This window comes from Phocoena sinus, chromosome 11, assembly GCF_008692025.1.
Source record: "Phocoena sinus isolate mPhoSin1 chromosome 11, mPhoSin1.pri, whole genome shotgun sequence".
In the NCBI taxonomy this organism is placed as follows: Eukaryota; Metazoa; Chordata; class Mammalia; order Artiodactyla; family Phocoenidae; genus Phocoena; species Phocoena sinus.
Genome location: NC_045773.1, coordinates 64,108,705 through 64,129,617, shown reverse-complemented (window position 1 = coordinate 64,129,617; position 20,913 = coordinate 64,108,705). Strand labels below are relative to the sequence as shown.

Here is a 20,913-nt window from a genome sequence, read left to right as displayed (position 1 = left end):
GCACCTCCCTGACAGCTCCGACAGTCAGACAGCTGTGCCCATGACACGGAATGATCATGATATATAGAGAGGGGGCACTGGTAGGAGAGAGAAGGCGATATTCACTCACCAGCCTGCCTACCCTGGGATGGGGTTTTCTAGGCTTAGAGCAGAGTGGGTAAGCCCTTAGGGGCATTTGGAGAAGGAGGCTGCCTCTGTCAGTGATGGGGAAGTTCTGGACTTGAAGGAGGAAGATCCAGCCCCCCATCTTATCTGTGTGACCTGGGTCATTCCCTACACTCTCTGGTCCGGTCTCCTCTTCAGAACTAGAATGCTCAGGTACTCCCAGGATTGAGTGCCTGCCCCCCACCAGCCTCTCTGCTCTAATCTCTGGGCCCCCAAGTGACTCCTTCTCAAAGAGGCCCCATATTACCATTTTGGTGGCTAAGAAACAGCAGAAACACCCTCATCCTGTACTTCTTCCATAAAGGAAGCAGTTGTAAGATTACACAGGCTCTCCCTGGAACTTAATACCGCTCTTTTCATTGTGAAGAAAATGAAATGGTCCACATTTTGTTTTTTCCGGCTGGGCCCTGGATCAGAGGATGTGCTCTTCCCTTCCGCCTCCCTCTGCCTGGGTCACATGAAAGCTGCGGGAAGCGGGAAGGGGAGGGGGCGGGTGGGGAAGGGAGGCGTGAGGTCCTGACATCCTGGTTCCCTGTCAGGCTTCGACCGCTACTTCTCCAGCCGCACGCTGGACAACAACCGGCGCAACATCTGGTTTGCTGAGTTCTGGGAGGACAACTTCCATTGCAAGTTGAGCCGCCACGCGCTCAAGAAAGGCAGCCATGTCAAGAAGTGCACCAGTGAGCACGCGCGTGGTGGGGGGGCGTGGGACTGAGCCTCAGGGGGCGGGGCCAGGGTGGGCCCTGAGTGGGTGGGGCTATGGGGGAGAAGGCTGAGAGTGTCAAGTGGGGTGAGTGGTGGCTACGGGACAGTGCCGCAGGGGTAGCGGTGTCCAGGGGCCCAGGCGGTGCTGCCTGGGGGTGGAGTTGGGGGCCAGAAGGGGCGGAGCCCTAAGGTGGGGGGGCAGAAGGGGCGGGGCCAGGACTGACTCTAGGTCTGACACCAGGGCCTTGTCGGTGGGTGGGCTTAGGGTAGCTGAAACCTCGGTGATCTCTCAGACCATCAGCCGTAGGACGCTGCTGAGTAGGGGAAGGGGCTCCTGGGTCTGGGCAGAGGTGCCGTCTGGCTGCTCACCTTGGGCTTCATCTGGACGCCCCTATGGCAAGCCCACAGACCTGACTGACCCCAGGTGCCCTGTGAATCCTAACGCTCACCGGTCTGAGCACTTTACAGAAACCATCTGTAACCCCTCCAGGTTCCCACAGTCACTCAACAGACCCCAGTTTGACTCCCACTCCCTGGTCCTTTTCTAAGCACCATGGATATAGCAGTGAATGAAAGAGCCGAAAAGCTCTTGGAGTTTTTATTTTAATGGGGAGACAGACAATAAACGAGATATGTAAGTAAACTATAGACTATGTCAGAAGGAAAAAGTGCAGTAGAAACAAAATAGATAAGAAAGAGGATGGCCTCCCTGCAAGGTAACACTTCAGCAGAGTCCTGAAAAGGACAGGGAATGAGCCACGGGAGGATGGGACGATGGGTCTATTTTACAGAATGGAAAACAGAGGCTCAGAGCAGGTAAGTAAAGGGACCTGAGTTCCCGCAGATGAGAGGTGGTGGAGCAGGATATGGACCCAGGTCTGAGTTCTAGGCCCTCAGACCCCTATGGTAGCCGTCTTGGTGCATTCACCTTTGATACAGTTGGATGTGGGTCCTTGTGCTCTCTTTGTCTGGGTAGCTCTGCAGCAGGACCTGGCGTCAGGGACGTTGGGAGGGCTCTGTGTACCCCTCAACCGTGAGTGGTGGCCATGCAAGGATGATGAACTCCCTCTTATAGTCTCCTGGACTGATGGGTGCAGCTTGGGCAGAGGGCCAGATGAGCAAGGGCCACTGGATCAGCTGCAGGGACATGCTGCATGGAATCACTGGCAGTTGGGGGTGGGGGGGGGGGTTGGTCCACTAGGGCCAGGGGAGGAGGGAGCATGGTGAGGTGGGTGGGCCGGTGGGGAGCATGCTGACCTCTGGTGGCCAGGGCAATCGTGGCTCCTTAAGACTCTGGGTGTCCCCTGGGGACAGAGGCAAACGCCTGTGGGTGTAGGCAGCAGTGTGTGTACACCCTTGTGTGTGTGACTGTATGTGACTGTGTATGTACATGAGTGTCTAAAAGAGAAGGTATATATGTGCATGTCTGTCTTACGTAGGGGTGACGTTCTTGGGTGAGCTAATAACCATACACACCACTCTTTACTATGCATTTACTATGTTCCAGATATTTTAACAACATCATCTCATTTCACCCTCAAAACAACTCTAGGGGTTCCTTTGACCCCCTTATTATGGAGGCTATGGAGAGTCAGAGAGGTCAAGCAACTTGCCCGAGGCTGCACAGCAAAGGTCTTTATGAGGCAGTAACCACAACAAAGGTGTAAGAAGTACAAACATGCCTGGGCACGGGAGGCTGGGCCCTCATGGGTAGGAGCATCCTGTTTACTTCTCTCTTCCTGGCATAATTATTGAGAGCATCCCCTTTTATTCTCAAAAGTGCCCAAGTGGGGATAGAAGATTGTATCTTCACCCTGATTATAGGTAACGAGACCTGGCTTGGAGATGGCGATGGGTGGGACCGAAAGTGGGGGCAACACTGATAAGGGGGCGTCTCGGCCCCTGTGTCTGGCTCACCAAGGGAGAGGGGCTTTCTGGAGTCTGCTGTTGGTCTGGGAGGCGCAGGCAGGGAGAAGGCCTTGGTCAGTCCCTGTAAGCTCTTTCCAGACTCCCAGTCCTCTTCAGGACTCCCCGGCTGCTGGTGAACTGGTGTGGGGGGGCGCACCTCTCTAGGTGCCCTCAGGGAGGTGTGTGCGCTGTCAGAGCAGGTGGGGAAGAGGGCTTGATCAGGATTCAGGAGGGTGTAGACTCTCACTGGGAACCTGAGGCCAGCTGTACCCTGTCAGGACCTTAGCTTTCTCATCCGAGAAATGGGATTGGTGGTGGGCCAGCCCAGAGGGTGTCTGGGGGTGCAGGTGAGACAGCTGATTGGAGGCACTTGGTGAACTGTGAGAGGGTGGTGCTCAAGCCTGGCTGTGCATCAGAATCACCTGGAACTTTTAGCGCTCTACTAGGGCCCCCCCCAGACCCACTAAACAGAACCTCATGGGTGGGTTGTTTTTCAAGCTCTCCCAGTGGATTTTATGTGTATCTAGGGCTGGGAACCTCACATCGAATCACCTGGGGATCTTTTCAAATGCCGACCGAGGCCTGGCTCCCAGCCCCAGACATTCTGATGTAATTGGCCCTAGGTACCACCTGGGCATCAGGATTTTTTTTTTTTTTTTTTTGTGGCACGCGGGCCTCTCACTGTTGTGGCCTCTCCCGTTGCGGAGCACAGGCTCCGGACGCGCGGGCCCAGCCGCTCCGTGGCGTGTGGGATCCTCCCGGACCAGGGTACGAACCCGTGTCCCCTGCATCGGCAGGCGGACTCTCAACCACTGCGCCACCAGGGAAGCCCCATCAGGATTTTTAAAAGGTACCCCTGTGGTTTAATGTGCAGCCATGTATGGAAACCACTGCCTCAGAAGGAGAGGTGGGTGATAGAAGGGGTGACGGCGTGCACCCCAGGCAGTGGGGAAGGCGTGAGCAAAGCACCAGAGCCCAGAATGAGCTTGGGGTGTGTATCACAGGGAGGGGTGGAAGGACAGCATATTCCAGCTGACCTGGATCCTTCTCGCTGCATCTGAAGCCCCAGCAGAGGCTGGTAAGGGTCCTTGGGCGGCCCCACATCAGGCACAGTGAGCCCGTCCATCTCTGGGTGAGGTGAGGGGTGGGGGAGCTGCTGGGAACGTTTGTGGGATCGGAGACCCACCCTGGGTGAGGGGGAGGCAGCTCTGGCTTCTCATGGCCCCGCCCAGGTTTGAGCTGAGCCAGTCCCTTAGGCCAGGAGGGCTGGGGTGACACCCATGGAGTACGGGCTCTGGACCGGGCACCTGTCAACGTGTCAGGGTCTGGGTCCGACTCTGCCTCCTCCCTGCTGTGTGACCTTGGACATGTTACTTAACCTCTCTGAGTCTCAGAGAGGGCAGGGAAGTCACCACCCGTCTCAATGGGTTGTTGGAAGGATTGGTGATGTGTTTGAAGAGTATGAAGAAGCTGGCTGAAAAAGGATGTGTATGATCAGCGCTGATAAAATGGTGGTTGTTGTTGATAGAGGGGGAGGGGGAGAGGTGGGATTTACCTGCAACTGGGTAATTTAACAGCTCAAGTCTGCTGTAAGGCTTCTGTCCGTTGTAGGATCCCCGATGGGGAGGACAGCATCCTGAGGGTGGGTGGTGTAGGCTGTCACAAGTGTTGCATCCATTTTACAGAAGAGGACGCTGAGGTGATTGGTGAACATCGCAGTGCTAGAGAATTGGCAGAGCTGGATTCATACCCAGGCAGCCTGGCTCTCCAGCTGGTGCCCCACCTGCCTCTCCCACTTCCTTTCCTCCCACGCCCCCAGCCACCGTCTCGCTTGCCCTCAGCTAGCCCTGTATTCTCCACCTGCCTCACTCTGTCTCCCGAGCCAAGCTCCATGCTCACTTCTTCCAGGCTGCCTGCCCATCCACACCGGGTGGGCCCACTCCGGTCCCCTCATTGCTAACAGTTTCAATAGCCAGCCTCTGCCTGTCTCAGTCCCTCAGGCCCTGCCCACGATCTCAGCATGAGCGCGTGCCACTCCTGTGTTCCCCTGCCCTTTGCTCTGCCAGGTCCATGCCGTCCCTCCTCAGGGCAACAGACGGGCCCGATGACCTTCTCAGAGGGTGGGAAGGACCTTCTCTTGCTGGGGTCTTACGCTTGGGAAGATCCGATCCATCCTTCAAGGCTGTGTTAAGTTGAATTCCCCTCAGGAATTCCCTGGTGGTCTGGTGGTTAGGACTCCACACTTTCACTGCCAAGAGCTCGGGTTCGATCCCTGGTTGGGGAGCTAGGATCCCACAAGTCGTGCAGCGCGGCCAAGAAAAAAAACGTTGAATTCTCCTCAAGACAAGGAATTGAGAGCCAGTCGTTTCTTTGGGAGAGAATCCCAGGAAACATTGGTAGGGGAGGGAAGGCAGACATAAAGGGTGTGATACCAAGCAGGTTACCACTGTGAGCGCTGAAGCTTTACTCCCCCGGGGGCTCTGGAGACAGAAAGGAGCACGCCTGGCAGTCATCCCACTGGAGGTGTGAGGGAGCTGGGGTGTGTGTACACCAACTCCCATCAATCATTGCTGGCTGTTCCCAGAGGGTGTTAATTCCTCAGTGCCTCCACACGCCAAATGGCTGGCAAAGAGGGCTTCTGTGGCCAGAGAGTCTCAGAAGAGTGGCAGATACTGGCAGTTGGAGACTGGGCTGGTGTGTCTCAGAGCAGCAAGTGGCCTTGGGCACCCATTCTTTCTCAAATACACAACCGTGAGAGTCCCCCTGAACTGGGTGTGAGTCCTAGTGCTGCCACTTCCTAGCCGTGCGATCTGGGGCAGGTCACTTCTTGAGGCCTCAGTTTCCTCATCTGTAAAATGGGGATCATACTACCCACTTCCATCCCCCAGAGCCCTGTCCCTAGCAGAGCTGCCTCTCTCATGGTTTCCCAGAGAAGGATTGGAGGAAGCACTGCCGGAAGCACTAGAAGATGGCCTGCGGGCTGCTCCACACCTCAGCGAGATAGGGGTCACAGAGCAGGGCGTCTCTGCAGCTGTCAAGGCCTGCGGGAGGGCAGTGCCCACCTCCCGCCTCCTCTCCTGGCCCCCTCCCCAGGAGCCCGCAGAGCAGGGCTTGGGAATTAAAGCTGAAAACAAGGCAGATGTGGTATCCGTCTTTTTGACAGGACTGCCAGCCAGGTGATGGCTGAGTGGAGGAAGGCCTGGTTTACGAGGACATAGGAGAAATTTACTGCCTGCTGCTCCCAGGGGCTGGGAGTTCTGAGAGGGAGGGTGGCCGCATGGCAGCTGGGGATGTGTGGGGAGATGCTGATCACCCAGCCTGTGCCAGCAGCAATAACAATAATAACAGCTGATATTTATATAGCATTTATTACATGTCAAGCTCTGTTTTAGTGTTTTGCATTTGCTTTTCACAGCAACCCATTTTACAGATGAGAAAACTGAGGCACAGAGAAGTTAAAGACTTTCCCAAGGTCATACAGGTAGTAAATGGCAGAGCTGGGATTTGAACTCTGGCCATCTGGCTCCAGGGATGTCCTGCCTCAGGCCAGCTGATGTCCCAGCCCCAGGGCCCTCTGGCTATTCCAGCCTGGCTTTGTGGCTCTTTTCACCTCCACATTCCTAAAGGAACCTGGGGAAAGGAAGGAAGACCCATATTTGGGATTACCTAGTATGCGCCAGGTTGTGCCACTCATTAGAGGAACTCACATTTGCCCAAGCCGTCAGCCACCTGGTGGGCAGAGGGGTCCTGAGCCCTTCCCCTCAGTGCTGTTTCTTACTTGTTCAGCTGGCGTTTACTCAGAGGCTGACTGTGTCCCCAGCCCTGTGCTGGGCTCTGTGAAGGGGACAGACCTGCCCTGGGGGGCTCCCCCTGCAGGTGGGAGATGATATGGCCTTGGAGACAAGGTGGTACATGATGGTGTGGTCCCAGTAGTCAGAGCTGAGGGCCTCCAGAGAGCTTAATCATGAGACCAGAGAGGACAGATCCAGGAGGCCTCCTGGAGAGTTCTGGGAGACTAGGGATGTTGCACCTTTAAATCAGGAGGTCAGAAGTCCTCACTGGGAAGATGACTGGGAAAGAGCATGCCGGGCAGAGGGCACAGCATGTGCAAAGGCCCCGAGGTAGGCTCAGGCCTGGCAGGTCTGGGGAGCGGTGAGGAGACCCATGTGGTTGGAGCAGAGAGATCAACAGGTAGGAGATGGGGTCCTAGAGGTGGGGCGGGGTGGCACGGGTCTGTGGGCCTTGTCGGCAATCTGTAAGGATTTAGTCTTTTAATGTCAAATGAGACAAGGCCATGGCAGGGTTTGAAAAAGGATTAACGTGATCAGATTTATGTTATAATGGGCTCACTCTGGCTGCCTCCTGGAGCAGAGATGGGGGTGAGGGCAGAGCTGGAGGTCAGTTAGGGGCCGGGGCTCTAGTCCAAGTGGGAGGTGGTGAGAACTTGGAGCAGGTGGTAGCCATGGAGATGGAGAGAAGGAGTCTGATTCTTTATCAGTTTTGCAGTGTGGTCTCAGAGTTTGCTAAAGGATTTGAGATGAGAGAAAGATGGCAGAAAATCAAGGATGACTCTGAGGTTCTTGGTGGTGCACTGAGATTGGGGGTGGAGGGCCAGGCTTAGCCACGCGGAGATTCCTGGGAGAGGTGGGTGCAAGACCCAGACTGGGGTTGGTCAGGAGAAAAATGGAGGAGAGAAATTGACGACAGTGAGTAAGAACAACCCTTCTGAGAAGTTTTGTTGTAAACGGGGAGAGAGGGATGCTAGCTGGGGGAAAAGTGGGGTCAAGAAAGGGTTTCTGTTTAAATGGAAGAAATTAAAACATGTTGACAGCAAAGATCCAGTAGAGGAAAAACTGGATGCTACTGGAAGGAAAAGGAGCATGGCTGGGTGATGGGGGAGAAGGGGCATCCACGTGGGGGGTTGGCTGTGACTTCGGCCCCGCGAGCTGCCTCCCCTTCACCCCTGGCCCCAGTCTGACCTTGTCTGGGAGAGCTAAGCCCAGGCCCCTGGGCTGGGCAGAACCAGTGAGGAGTAGAGAACGGCCTTCCCTGGGAGCTGGCCTGTGCAGGTGCCGAGTGTGGCTTCTGCTGCAGGTATCACTCTTCTCTAATGGTCCCGGGAGCCGACCTCATTACAGACAAGGGGATCGAAGCTCAGAGATGCTACGCAACTCGGCAGGCCAGTGAGAGGCTGAATGGAGGGTGGGGTGTCAAGCTGCTCCCATCTGGCTGGACGTCCACGTCCTGTTTCTTGAGTTAGGGTCTGTGGACACCTGGGGATATGTTCTTGAGGTCAGACTCTCAGCGCCCTAGGAGTTCCATGACGATTCTTGAACTTGGCATTTTCATTCGATGGCCTTCTGAAAGCAGTCTTTACAGATTGCAAAGACAACTTCTCTGCTCCCGTGATCATTTGCAGTTGGAAGTAGCTGTCACTGCCAGGGCTTCAGCCTCTGATGTCAGTATTTTCATCCCCGCATTCATCCTAGGATCATCCTGGGACAGAATTGTTTTCCTTCAAAAGGGGCCTGAGGCTGGCTCAAGTTCGGGGAGCCCTGGGCTGTACCACCACTGAGGGCCAGAAAGAGAGCACCTGGAAGAGAGTCAGGAGCCACCACTCCCTGCCCCCACTGCTGGGCAAGACCCTTCACCTCCCCGCCCCCGAGGGGGTGACCGTTATGGGCCCCCACCCCTAACCCCCCAAGACACGGGCTGGCTCAGGGTTCCCCAGGACAGGAGTTGGCAGAGAGCTGTGGTGGAGTTTGGCGGAACAGATCTAGGGGTGGGGGCACCAGGCTGAGTTGTTTAGAGGTGCCCTACATGGAAAGCAGGTGGCTTGATGGAGGTTGAAAGTTCAAGGGGAGGGACTGGCAGACACCATGGTATGAATGGGGCTGAAGAACAAGGATGTGACTCCAGACAAGGAGGGGGAGCCTGCTCTGTGACTTCTGGGGATGCCGGGGTGGTGGAGCCTGGCCTCCGGAGCAGGACTCGGGGACCCTCAGAAAGACCTGCGTGTTCCAGGGAGGTGACGAGGAGAATGGCTCGACCACAGGCAGAGTCAGGAAAGAGGGGGACTGGCCGGGAACACAGGTGGCAGCTTCCTCCCCCATCTGAGTGTCAGTGGGTGAGCTGACCTGGGCCCCTGTCCATGGGGTGGACACCCCACGCTCATCTTTTGGAGGTCTGGGAAGACCCAGCACGTGCTGGGCTGTAGACAGGATGGAGGGGCGGCCCAGGGCTGGGGTGGAGGCCTCCAGGGGTGGGGAGTTTTCCGCGGGGAAGTGTTAGGGAGGAGAGGAAAACGGAGGCTTAGAGAGCACTACGTATAAGGCATGATGCTACGTGTTTTACGTCTGCACCTCCTTGAATCCTCTCAGTGGCCCCTCAAGGTAAGTGTTATTACCCTGGATTTACATCTGGGGGATGTAAATTTTACTTGACCAGGGTCATATGGCTGGTCCAGGGCAGAACCACACACTACAGCTCTCCCTGGGGGTGGGGCATCCCAGGACCCTCTTATCCTGCTCCCTGGAAATTTGCACAAGGGATGAAAACCAGTGTGTATGTTTGTGCATTTGTATGTAGGTGGAAGTTTATATGTGTGTAGATGTGTGTGCCATGTCCACACACCTACGCCGATTACACGTGTGGACTTGAACCTGTGGGTGTGGTGCCCCAGGTCCCCTCGGCGCTCCCCAGCCCTGCTTTGCCAATGGAGTTAATGTCCCCGGGAGCAGTCTGCAGCCTGAGACTGGTGGGAGTGGGGCTATTTATCCCCTCAGATGGGGCAGCCCTGAGGCATAGGCCACACAGTTTTCTAGAGCCCCCCACGGGGTTGAGCCTCACACCTGGCGTTAGTGTCTTCCCATCCCTTCCCGTCTCTGCCTCACTTCCTCACCCCCAATTTGTGCTTCCGGCCATCACCTCCCAGATGAAACACTTGCACTCATATCCTTGTCAGGACCTGCTCGTGGGGCTTCTCAGCCGACGGTGAATCTGAATGACCACGTGCTTGTAGGAGTGTCATGCTCTTGTGTAGCTATGTATTGGGTTGGCCAAAAAGTTTGTTCGGGTTTTCGTAAGATGTTACGAGAACCCAAACGAGGGGCTTCCCTGATGGGCCAGTGGTTAAGACTTCGCCTTCCAGTGCAGGGGGTGTAGGTTCGATCCCTGGTCGGGGAGCTAAGACCCCACGTGCCTCGCGCCAAAAAACCAAAACATAAAAACAGAAGCAATATTGTAACAAATTCGATAAAGACTTTAAAAATGGTCCACGTCAAAAAAATCTTTTAAGAAAAGCCCAAACGAACTTTTGGTCAACCCAATATGTAGAGTATGTGTTTATATGGACACTTATGTTTCTAGATGTTTGAACGTAGATGCGTGTATAGGGATGTATATAAATGCATGCAGGTTTGTGTGTTGCTACTTTATATGTGTAGATGTGAAAATATGGGAGTGTATATGTGGCTGATTTTGTGTACCTTTATGTGAGGGAGTGTGTGTGTGTGTACACATGAGCCTAGAACGCAGGAGGATTGTGGCTGGGTGGGGTGAGTAGTTGTGGAGAGGTGAGCAGGGAGACAGGGAGGAACTCTGATTATTTCAACTTTGAAAACTCATTTCAATTACAATTTACAACCTGCAGACAAAGGCTGCAGTCGCCGTAGTAACCACGGGGGGGGGGGGCGGGGCGGGGGATTGATGGAGAAAGTCCTCTCCCGGATGGTTCCGGGGCTGGCTGTCATCCGTGGCCGAGCCAAACACATCTCCGGCTCACTGTGCCTTGGGACACAATTAGGACATCTTCAAACTGTTGCTGCTGTCATTGTTGCCATGTGTCTGGAATTTATCTCCTCTAGGAGCTCTCGGAAATGTGTGTCTTGTTTCCTGCCAGAACTGTGGTTCCCCTGTCTGGGCCTGGGGGTCCCAACCACCCATGAAAGGGGATTCTCTGAACCCCCGCTTCCCTCCATGGCCATCTGCCTCCTCCAGCCCTGGAGACAGGGATCCTTAGCTCCTGGTTAGGCCTGGCCAGACAATTGGGGCAAGGCCTGAGCCCCAGAGAAGGGGGAAGGCAGGTCGGGGCTGGATGGCGGGAGAAGAAGGAGGCAGACAGTTCAGGGTGGCGGAAATTCTTTGGGACCCAGAGAGATCCAGGTTCAAATCCCAGCCACTCACCAGCCAGGCCAATCCCCAGGTGGGTAGGAACACCAGCTGGGGCCCAGGATTCCCTCAAGACTCTGGGTACCTTACTCGACCACCTGCAAATCTCAGTTACCTCCTCTGTGACGGGGGCCAGTCTGGCCTACGTCCCAGAGGCTCGGGGAAGAGGAAGCACCAGCCATGCTGCAGGGTTATTTGCTGAAGAGTCAAGGGTGTGGGAGAGCTGCACTGGTTATGGGCACAGCTTCCGACGTTCAGCACAGCATGTCTTGACCTTGTTTGACTTGTGTTTGTGATCCCTTCCCCCTCCCCCAAAGGGAGCACACTTAGGCTTTGTCACTGTTGCTTCCTGTGGGGCTCAGGGGAAGTGCCCTTGGAGTTTGAGGGGCGTGTGTGTGTGTGTGTGTAGGAGGTCACACTCAAGGCCCGCCGCTCCCTTTCAAATTAAGGCCCTTTGCAAGGCACCTCACTGGCCTGTTATCTCATTTGTAATTGGGGGCAGACTTGAGACAAAAGTCAAGGACGTGAAAGTGTGTTGGGAAATCTCTAGAAGTCCATGGCTGGCACCATGACAACTCTGGGGTGGAGATCCCAAAGGGGCAATGCTCAAGGGCCGCTGACAGCCCACAGCCCACAGGACCCCAAAGCCCTTCCCGTGGGAGCCTCCCCAGGCAGAGGTGGGCTCCCCTGGTGAGGACCTCCTGTGGGGCCATCTGTATCCCAGTGCCAGTGCAGGTGGCTTCGTGACCCCAGTGAGAGCACGTGGTCCTGGACCTGAGTGGCCCAGGGATGGATGCTTCAGCTGGACCACTGAGGAGGCACCCCTGGGAAGATAGGGAGAGGAGGGGGCTGAGGGCAGCTCAGCCAGGGTCCCTTGGCCTGGTGTGTCCTTGGCCTTGGGATAGAGCTGCTGCTTCTCTGCAGTGGCTGCAGCCTCCCCATCTGTCCTGGTTAATAATTCAGTCTCTCATCCATATGAAATGAGGGTGTGATGGGAGCTTTGGGAGCATGGAGCAGCGGGATACAGAGGGCAGGACCTGGGAGCCGGGGGTGATGGTGGGGTCTGGGGCTGGGGCCTTGCATGTAACCCTGCCCCAGGCCCCTCTGTCACCCTTCGGGGACAGGATCGTCCCTTGCGCTTCTCTCCTGGCTCTCAGAAGCTGGGATCAGTAGCCTTGAGTAAGGGGGCAGGCTGCTGAGGCTGGAGAACTTGCCTCTCCTGTCCATCCATCTCTGTTTGTGCCGTGGCCTAGAGAGAGCTTTGCCTGTTAGCAAAGCTCTGCTGTCCCAGGAGCTCCGAGGCAGGCAGGGCTTAGAACTCTTTGTACCCTTGTGTTTAACAAACTTCTGTAGCACCTGGCAAGCACCAGGCCCCTCTTTATGACCCGCTGTGAATATAAACCCATTTATCCTCATAGGGACCCTGTCCCGACCTATGAGGTAAGTACCATCATTATCCTCATTTTGCAGATGAGGAAACTGAAGCCCGATAGATGAGGTGGCAGGTCCAAGGTCACAGCTAGAGTACAGGATAGAGCTGGGGTTTCAGCCCAGACAGTCTTGTGTGAATGAAGTGTAGTGGGTAGCCAGGGGCTTAGCTGACCCCTGGGAGAGCCAGGTGAGCCGCCTTGAAGACTACCCTGTCTCCAGCCCCAAGGCCACGCCGTAAAAGCTGGGGGCTCTCTCTGGACCCAGCAGTGCCCCCAGAGCCAACTGGGCATCTGCCCCTAAACTGTCCAGTCTGTGTACTGGGGACCTTTGATCTCTGACCCTGAGGTTGGGGTACTGGAGTCAGTTTCTGACCTTGGTCACAGAGTCTTGGTGGCCAAGACAAGGATATGAGATGTGCCATCAGCTCCGTGGGAGCCCTGGGCAGCAGGGCACAGTGACCATACATTGGCTGAAAATAAAGGAATCTAGGGGGTGATCTGTGGATCCCTGGGGCCTCAACCTGACCCCCCACATGACAGACATGGGACACCCAGGCCTATGGCCCATGGGGTGGGACACAGGTGCAGCCATTCACCCCGCTGGCCGCTGGGGAATTACTTCTGTAAGGTGCAGCACTGGCCCTCTAGCAGGGAGGCATGGGTGTGTGTGTGTGTGTATGTGTGTGTGTGTGTATGTGTGAGGGTAAATTTCATTGTCCTGGCCTTGAGGGAGGAGGCTGCAGGCCATGCTGTATGCAGGGGCTGTGGGAGGGGAAGCTGGGGTTCCCTAGCACTCTCCCTTCCTCTCCTCTGCCATCCTCTGGCCCCTGTTTCCTCACCTCAGAGCCCCTGCCCCATCCCGCCCCCCACTTTCCTGCCGTCCCCCTGCAGTCAGGCTCTTACAATCTCTCAGGTGTAGTGTGGTACACAGGCTGGGAGCTGGAGCACCTGGTCAAACCCAGCTCTTTGTGGTCCTGGAATGCCAGTGAGCTTTTCTGTGCCTCAGTTTTTCCATCTCTATAATGGGAATAATTACTCACCTCGTAGCACTGTTCTGAGTATTCAATGACTTAATATATACATAAAGAGCTTAGAAGAGTGCCCGACACAGAGTGGATGCTCCATAGAAGTTAGCAGTCCTTGGGACTTCCCTGGTGGCGCAGTGGTTAAGAATCCATCTGCCTTGGGACTTCCCTGGTGGCGCAGTGGTTAAGAATCCATCTGCCTTGGGACTTCCCTGGTGGTGCAGTGGTTAAGAATCCATCTGCCTTGGGGCTTCCCTGGTGGCGCAGTGGTCGAGAGTCTGCCTGCCGATGCAGGGTACACGGGTTCGTGCGCCAGTCCGGGAAGATCCCACATGCCGCGGAGCGGCTGGGCCCGTGAGCCATGACCGCTGAGCCTGCGCGTCCGGAGCCTGTGCTCTGCAACGGGAGAGGCCACAATAGTGAGAGGCCCGCGTACCGCAAAAAAAAAAAAAAAAAGAATCCACCTGCCAATGCAGGGGACATGTGTTTGATCCCTGGTCTGGGAAGATCCCACATGCTGTGGAGCAACTAAGCCCGTGTGCCACAACTACTAAGCCTGTGAGCCACAACTACTGAGCCCGCGTACCACAACTACTGAAGCCCATGTACCCTAGAGCCCATGCGCCACAACTGCTGAGCCCACATGCTGCAACTATTGAAGCCCACGCGCTCTAGCCCGCATGCTGCAACTACTGAGCCCACGTGCTGCAACTACCAAAGCCCACGTGCCTAGAGCCCGTGCTCTGCAGCAAGCGAAGCCACCACAGTGAGAAGCCTGTGCACCGCAACGAAGAGTAGCCCCTGCTTGCCACAACTAGAGAAAGCCCATGTGTAGCCACGAAGACCCAATGCAGCCAAAAATAAATTTTAAATTAAAAAAAAGTAAACAGGAGCAAGTTACAAAAAAGAAAAAAGAAGAAGTTAGCAGTCCTTATTCTTCATCATCATTATTACCCAGGGCCCAGGCCAGGAGCTCCTCCTCCTCCAGAAAGCCTTCCTGGCCTGCTCTGACCCCGGGACCTCTGTAGCCCACCTTAGAAACCCTCTATTCTGACCACTTAAACATAATAACAGTGTGGCTTAGTCAGCTACTCTGTGCCGCGTGTTTTCTGTTATCTCATCTCATTTAAGCCTCACAGCACTTCTGTGAGGCAGGAGGATGATCTTTTTACCCAGAGGACATCGAGACCTCCTCCGGCAGCCAAAGAGTTTGCCCAGGGCCCAGAGCAGAGGGGTTGGGTGTGGCCAGAGCCCAGGGGGTGAGGATGGGAGGTCACAGTGCCCTAGGGAGCCACTGCTGTTTGCAGTGAGAAGGGGGTGAGTGGGGTGGGTTCCCCATTTTGCAAAGCTCACTCACCGTGGCTAATGGGGGGATGCCCCTGACATGGGGGAGGAGTGGATGGGGATGATGGTGCCTTCTGGTGTCTGGGGCATCTGGAAGTCATTGAGGGCATCTGGTGTCCTGAATCTTGAGGGACCTGTGGCAGATCTCTCACCCTCTCTGGGCCTCAGTTTCCCCACCCATACCCTGTGCTGGGGCTACCCATGGGTGAGCTGCTGTAGGGCACCACTGCCCTCATGGACAGTCACAGCTCCTGCCTGTGTGAGGGCCAGCTGCTCCCGTGTTTGGTCCAAGCCAGGCTGGGGGAGGGCAGGCAAGCACCACGGCCACAGGGAGACCCGCAGGCTCACTGCCCTCCAAGGGCGATGGGGACAAGGGAGCCTGCCCTGGCTGTTCTGGGGCCTCAGGGCACAGGGTCCAGCGGTACAGTAGTGAGGGCAGCAGACCTCAGGACCATTCCCCGGGCCCTCCACAAGACCATCTCCTGGGGTGATGGAGCGAGCACTGGGCCAGGGACCCGGAGACCTAGGTGTGCCCAGGTGGGCTCTCTGGGCCCCAGGGCACACCTAGGTATGCTGTGGTTCCCACCATACACCTGTGAGGATGGTGGGCCTCATGGGCGCCCCCACTTTGAATATTTCGTTGCAGGCCGTGAGCGCATTGGGCAGGACTCGGCGTACGAGCAGGAGGGGAAGGTGCAGTTTGTGATCGACGCCGTGTACGCCATGGGCCACGCGCTGCACGCCATGCACCGAGACCTGTGTCCGGGCCGCGTGGGGCTCTGCCCGCGCATGGACCCTGTGGACGGCACCCAGTTGCTCAAGTACATCCGCAGCGTCAATTTCTCAGGTGGGGGCACCACCCAACCCTGGGGAAAGGGTCCTGGGGCTCCATGGGGTGGGAGTGCGTGGGGGTCTCTTCAGATGCTTCCAAGGGGTTCCATACAGAGGTGTCTCTGCCCTGAGCGTGTGACCCCCACGGGCCCCCGCAGGCATCGCGGGGAACCCTGTGACCTTCAATGAGAACGGAGACGCACCTGGGCGCTATGACATCTACCAGTACCAGTTGCGCAACGGCTCTGCCGAGTACAAGGTCATCGGCTCCTGGACTGACCACCTGCACCTCAGAGTAAGCACCTGGCGGGAGGGCAGCAAGGGGTCCCGGGAGGCTAGGCGGCAGAGAGAGGCCACCCCAACCCAGGGAGGGGAGGCCAAGGGGAGGCAGCCGCCGACTAGCCCTGCCCCCCGGGTTTGCTGCTGCCAAGTTGGGGCTTCCTTCCATGCCCCACCCTAGACCTCAGAGGGCCCTGAGCTCCCCAACCCTGAAACAGAAGAACAGGGTGGCTGGGCTTCTGCTGCCATTCCTGCCCCTGCCCTTTCCCTTGGCCTGGGGTCTTCTTGCCTGCTGCAAGGCAAGGCAGGGCAAGAACTCTGGATAGATGAAGTCACGCTGGAGTTCAGGGGCTCAAAGTTTTGCGGGGGTTCGGGGGGGAGAGAGGTGAGGAAGGGGAGGGCTGTGTCTGGACAGAGGAGGACGACGTCTTAAGGCAAAGAGCACGGCCTGCTGTTCTCTAAGCATGAACTCTCCTAAGAGCCACGTTTTTTTTTTTTTTTGCGTTACGCGGGCCTCTCACTATTGTGGCCTCTCCTGCTGTGGAGCACGGGCTCCGGACGCGCAGGCTCAGCGGCCATGGCTCACGGGTCTAGCCGCTCCGCGGCATGTGGGATCCTCCCGGACCGGGGCACAAACCCGTGTCCCCTGCATCGGCGGGTGGACCCCCAGCCACTGCGCCACCAGGGGAGCCCAGAGCCACTTATTTAGAACTGATGCTTTGAATACGGCTCCCAAGTGTAGTCAGGTTCCCTTTGCCCCGTGCCTGGAGCTCTATGGGGCTCTCGCTTACTTTCCAGAACTTTGTGACACATTCAGTAGGGCGTGCCAGCTTCTATCGCCTCTTAGCTTGCAGCAGTTGTGTCTTCAGAGACATGTAACTGACTAGCACTCATTTAGAGCAAGATGCAAAGGAACGCTAACCTGTGGGCACACATTAGTGGTCCTGTGATCGAATCTTTATTCGTTGTTCTCTTCTGAACCCAAGTCCCTGTGCCGCCTGGAGGAGGCCCGGTGGGCTGAGCCGTAGCACGTTTCTTCTTGAGGGTGCACAGGAGTCACCTGCGGGGTCTTGTTGAAACTCAGATTCTGTGTCAGTGGGTCTGGGGTGGACCAAAAATTTCCATTTCCAACAAGCTCCTGGGTGATGCTGATGTGGCCGGTCTGGGGACCACTTTGCATAGCAAGGCCTCATGGGGCTGGGAGTCGGTACTGCTGGGTCCTCTCCACTCTGCCATGTGACCCTAGGTTGTCACTGCCGGTCTCTGGGCGTTTCTCCATACGACCCTTGGGAGTTTTGTATTCGAGCAGGATCCCCCGTGGTCAGCTGGGTCTGGATCCTGCCCCAGGGAGCTTATTTAAATGCAGCTGTTGGATTCAGCTGATCCTGGCAGGGCCTAGGGCAGCTGAATTTTACCCATCTAACTAAAATCACTAACTAAGTGATTCAGATTGGTGCCACCAGTGGGGCGGTCCAGGGCACTTGGCGGCATGTCCTGAGGCCCTCTCCTCTGCACTGTTGTTGCCAGATAGAGCGGATGCACTGGCCAGGGAGCGGGCAGCAGCTGCCCCGCTCCATCTGCAGCCTGCCCTGTCAGCCAGGTGAGCGGAAGAAGACGGTGAAGGGCATGCCCTGCTGCTGGCACTGCGAGCCCTGCACGGGGTACCAGTACCAGGTGGACCGCTACACCTGCAAGACATGTCCCTACGACATGCGGCCCACAGAGAACCGCACGGGCTGCCAGCCCATCCCCATCATCAAGCTTGAGTGGGACTCACCCTGGGCCGTGCTGCCCCTCTTCCTGGCTGTGGTGGGCATCGCTGCCACGCTCTTCGTGGTGGTCACCTTCGTGCGCTACAACGACACGCCCATCGTCAAGGCCTCGGGCCGCGAGCTGAGCTACGTGCTGCTGGCGGGCATCTTCCTGTGCTACGCCACCACCTTCCTCATGATCGCCGAGCCTGACCTGGGTACCTGCTCTCTGCGCCGGATCTTCCTGGGGCTCGGCATGAGCATCAGCTATGCGGCCCTGCTCACCAAGACCAACCGCATCTATCGCATCTTCGAGCAGGGCAAGCGGTCGGTCAGCGCCCCGCGCTTCATCAGCCCCGCCTCGCAGCTGGCCATAACCTTCAGCCTCATCTCCCTGCAGCTGCTGGGCATCTGCGTGTGGTTTGTAGTGGACCCCTCTCATTCGGTGGTGGACTTCCAGGACCAGCGGACGCTCGACCCCCGCTTCGCCAGGGGCGTGCTCAAGTGTGACATCTCGGACCTGTCGCTCATCTGCCTGCTGGGCTACAGCATGCTGCTCATGGTCACGTGCACCGTGTACGCCATCAAGACGCGCGGAGTGCCTGAGACCTTCAATGAGGCCAAGCCCATCGGCTTCACCATGTACACCACCTGCATCGTCTGGCTCGCCTTTATCCCCATCTTCTTTGGTACCTCGCAGTCGGCTGACAAGGTGAGTGGCAGGGGCTGGGGGTGGGGTGGGTGAGGGAGGCAAGCAGGGGGCAGCCTCCTGGGGCTAGCTGGCCTCTCACCTTGCTCTGGAAGTGCCTTCATTCCTGCCTCATTCTGTCTTCTCTCTGTCTCAGTTTTCTCTCCAGGTTCTGGGTTTCTCTCCTCTCTCTCTCCCTTTCTCTTCTCCTGCCTCCTCTCGCGTTTCTCTCCGCCCCCCACCACCTTCCGCTGCCTCATCTCTCTCCTTCCTGCTGCTTCCCACCCTCTCTCTACCCTCTGCCTCTCCTCTCTCCCTCTCCTCTCTCTTTCCCTATCTCTCCATCCCTGCCTCTCCCGCCCCACCTTTTTCCCCTCCCCATCTCCTTCCCACCTTCCTCTCTCCTCTCTGCCAGCCTGGGATGCTGCCCCCGCTTTCATTCTTGTTTTTAGCTGCGCCACGTGGCTTGCGGTATCTTAGTTCCCTGACCAGGGATCAAACCCCGGGCCCTCGGCAGTGAGAGCGTGGAGTCCTAACCACTGGACCGCCAGGGAATTCCCCATTCTTCTCTATACTCTCCCTTACCTCTCTCCCTACTCAGCCCATCTTCCTTTCTGTCCACTCCTCTTTTCTTCCTCCTCTCTCCACCCTCTTCTCTGCCCTTGCAGGATCCCCATGGGTCCCCGAGGTGGGTGATGTATTGGGCACTCGCTCCCTCTCTCCCTGGCCCCAAGCCACCCCGAAGGCCAGGTGGGGATACGTGGCAGCATCAGCTGAGGGTCCACCCTCCACTGGCTGGAGCTGCCGATGAGCTGCCTCTTGGGGGCTCTGTCAGGCTATCCTGCCAGCCTGGCCTGAGGGTCTAGATACACCCCAAGGGCCCCGTGGACTCTGCCCACATCACTGCCCCCGTGCTGCCTGGGTGCTGGGGGGTTTTATCTTGAAGGATTGGGAGTCACTGAAGTCAGAGGCCAGAGATAGGGAGAATCAGAGGGACTGAGGACCCCAGCTCTGTGTCTAACTGTGGGATCCTGGGCAAGCCAGCTGGCCTCCCTGCTTCAGTCTCTTCATCAACAGATTGGGGCCATGACCCTTCCTCTGCAGTCCTTACAGGTGTTGTAACAGTCACACAACATGAGGGGTGTAAAAGCCGTTTACCCACCGTAAGGAGGCTGGGGCTGGGAAGGAGGGTGGAGGGGACGAGGTCAAGGGGCAGACAGAGCAGATGGTGTAGGACCCAGAGGCTGTGGGAAGGATGTGGGCTTTTACCGGGAGTGAGAAGTGAGCCACGGAGGGGTTCTGAGCAGGGAGTGATGCGTTGGGACATAGGTTTAAAAGGATCCCTCTGGCTGCTGGGTGGAGCCCTGCTGGAGGTGGTTGTAATGATCCCGAAGGGAGCTGCTGGCAGCAGGAGTGGTGAGGTGCGGGGGATTCCTGCTGTGTCAGGGGGTGGGGCTGGCTGGGTTTCTGATGGAGTGCGTGTGGGATGAGAGGCGCAGGGGGGAGTCAGGATGACTCCACAGTCGTTGGTGTGAGCGATGGGAAGGGAAGAGTGTCTGCACTGGGGTGGGGGTGGGGAGCGGGGCCGGGGTAGAGATGGCAGCAGAGCCTATAGGGGGCGGAGATCCGGAAGTCCTCTGGAGGTGCTGAGTTTGGGACGCCTGTGAGACGTCCAGGTGCAGCTGTTGAGTCAGTGGTTGACTGTGTGAGTCTGGGGTTCAGTGCCGAGGGCTGGGTTAGATCTGTACCTGGGGGAGTCGCCATCCTGTGGGCAGCACTTAAAGAGTGAACCTGGGTGTGAGCTCCAGTAGAGATGCTTGGCCTCAGTGAGGCAGCAGTCATAGCAACCACGGAGGGCTGCTTGTCCTGTGTTAGGCACTTCACCTGGCGGTCAGCAGACACCACAACAGTGGGCTAGGGTCGATTCACCATCCCTGTTTACAGATGAGCACGTGGAGGCACAGAGAGGTGAAGTGACTTGTCTAAGGTCACACAGCCAGTAGGAGGCATGGCTGGACCACTTGAACCTACTCTGTGTGACTCAGGAGCCCCTCCCAAGCCCACACCACTCCCTGCAGCTCTGGGGCACCTCTCCCGCTGGGCCTTCCTTGGTAGGTGCCCACCCCTTCTCCAGCAGCTCCTCAAGTGCAGGAGCTGCCGCCCTCCACCCCAAATCCTTTGGGTCTGGTCCAGAGAGGCCTGTGGCCTGTCTTCCAGTGGTGACCCAGCAGACTGGGGGTTCTGAGAAGCAGACCTTGAGGCTGGCAGTGAGCGCCCCGAGGTCTGAGACCATACCTGGCTCCAGGCCACCCTGCACACTTGAGCCAAAGCCACCGCCACTGAGGAACAGCTCGCACGGTGGGCTGGGTCTCCACCCCCAGCAGGCCAGCGAGAGGCCTTCCCCACTGAGGGCAGGTGCAGGCAGAGGCCCGCACGCCCCACTGCGCCCAGGGGGCCCATGGAGCCATCAGGGGAGGCCGCCCACGCCCCAGGAAGCTGGCAGCTTGAGACATTACCCTCAACAATCCGAGGAGGCCCCTTCCCTCGCCTCCTCAGGGTGTAAAGGTGCACAGCCAGGTGGCCGACAGCATGGTGGTTCAGGCCCTTGCTCTGCCTTC

General features: G+C 57.2%; 1 protein-coding gene across 3 annotated transcripts in view; it reads left to right on the top strand.

Moving 5' to 3' along the window:
• GRM4 (glutamate metabotropic receptor 4) overlaps positions 1 to 20,913 on the top strand; it is a 97,956-nt gene that overhangs the window by 65,365 nt on the left and 11,678 nt on the right. For 2 of the 3 annotated variants that reach the window (XM_032648868.1, XM_032648871.1), the window contains exons 5-8: positions 705 to 845; positions 15,393 to 15,593; positions 15,736 to 15,872; positions 17,384 to 18,319. In XM_032648868.1, coding sequence (XP_032504759.1) covers positions 705 to 845; positions 15,393 to 15,593; positions 15,736 to 15,872; positions 17,384 to 18,319 — 1,415 coding nt within the window. The remainder of the gene's footprint in view (positions 1 to 704; positions 846 to 15,392; positions 15,594 to 15,735; positions 15,873 to 17,383; positions 18,320 to 20,913) is intronic. The other variant, XM_032648870.1, reaches the window with a different exon arrangement.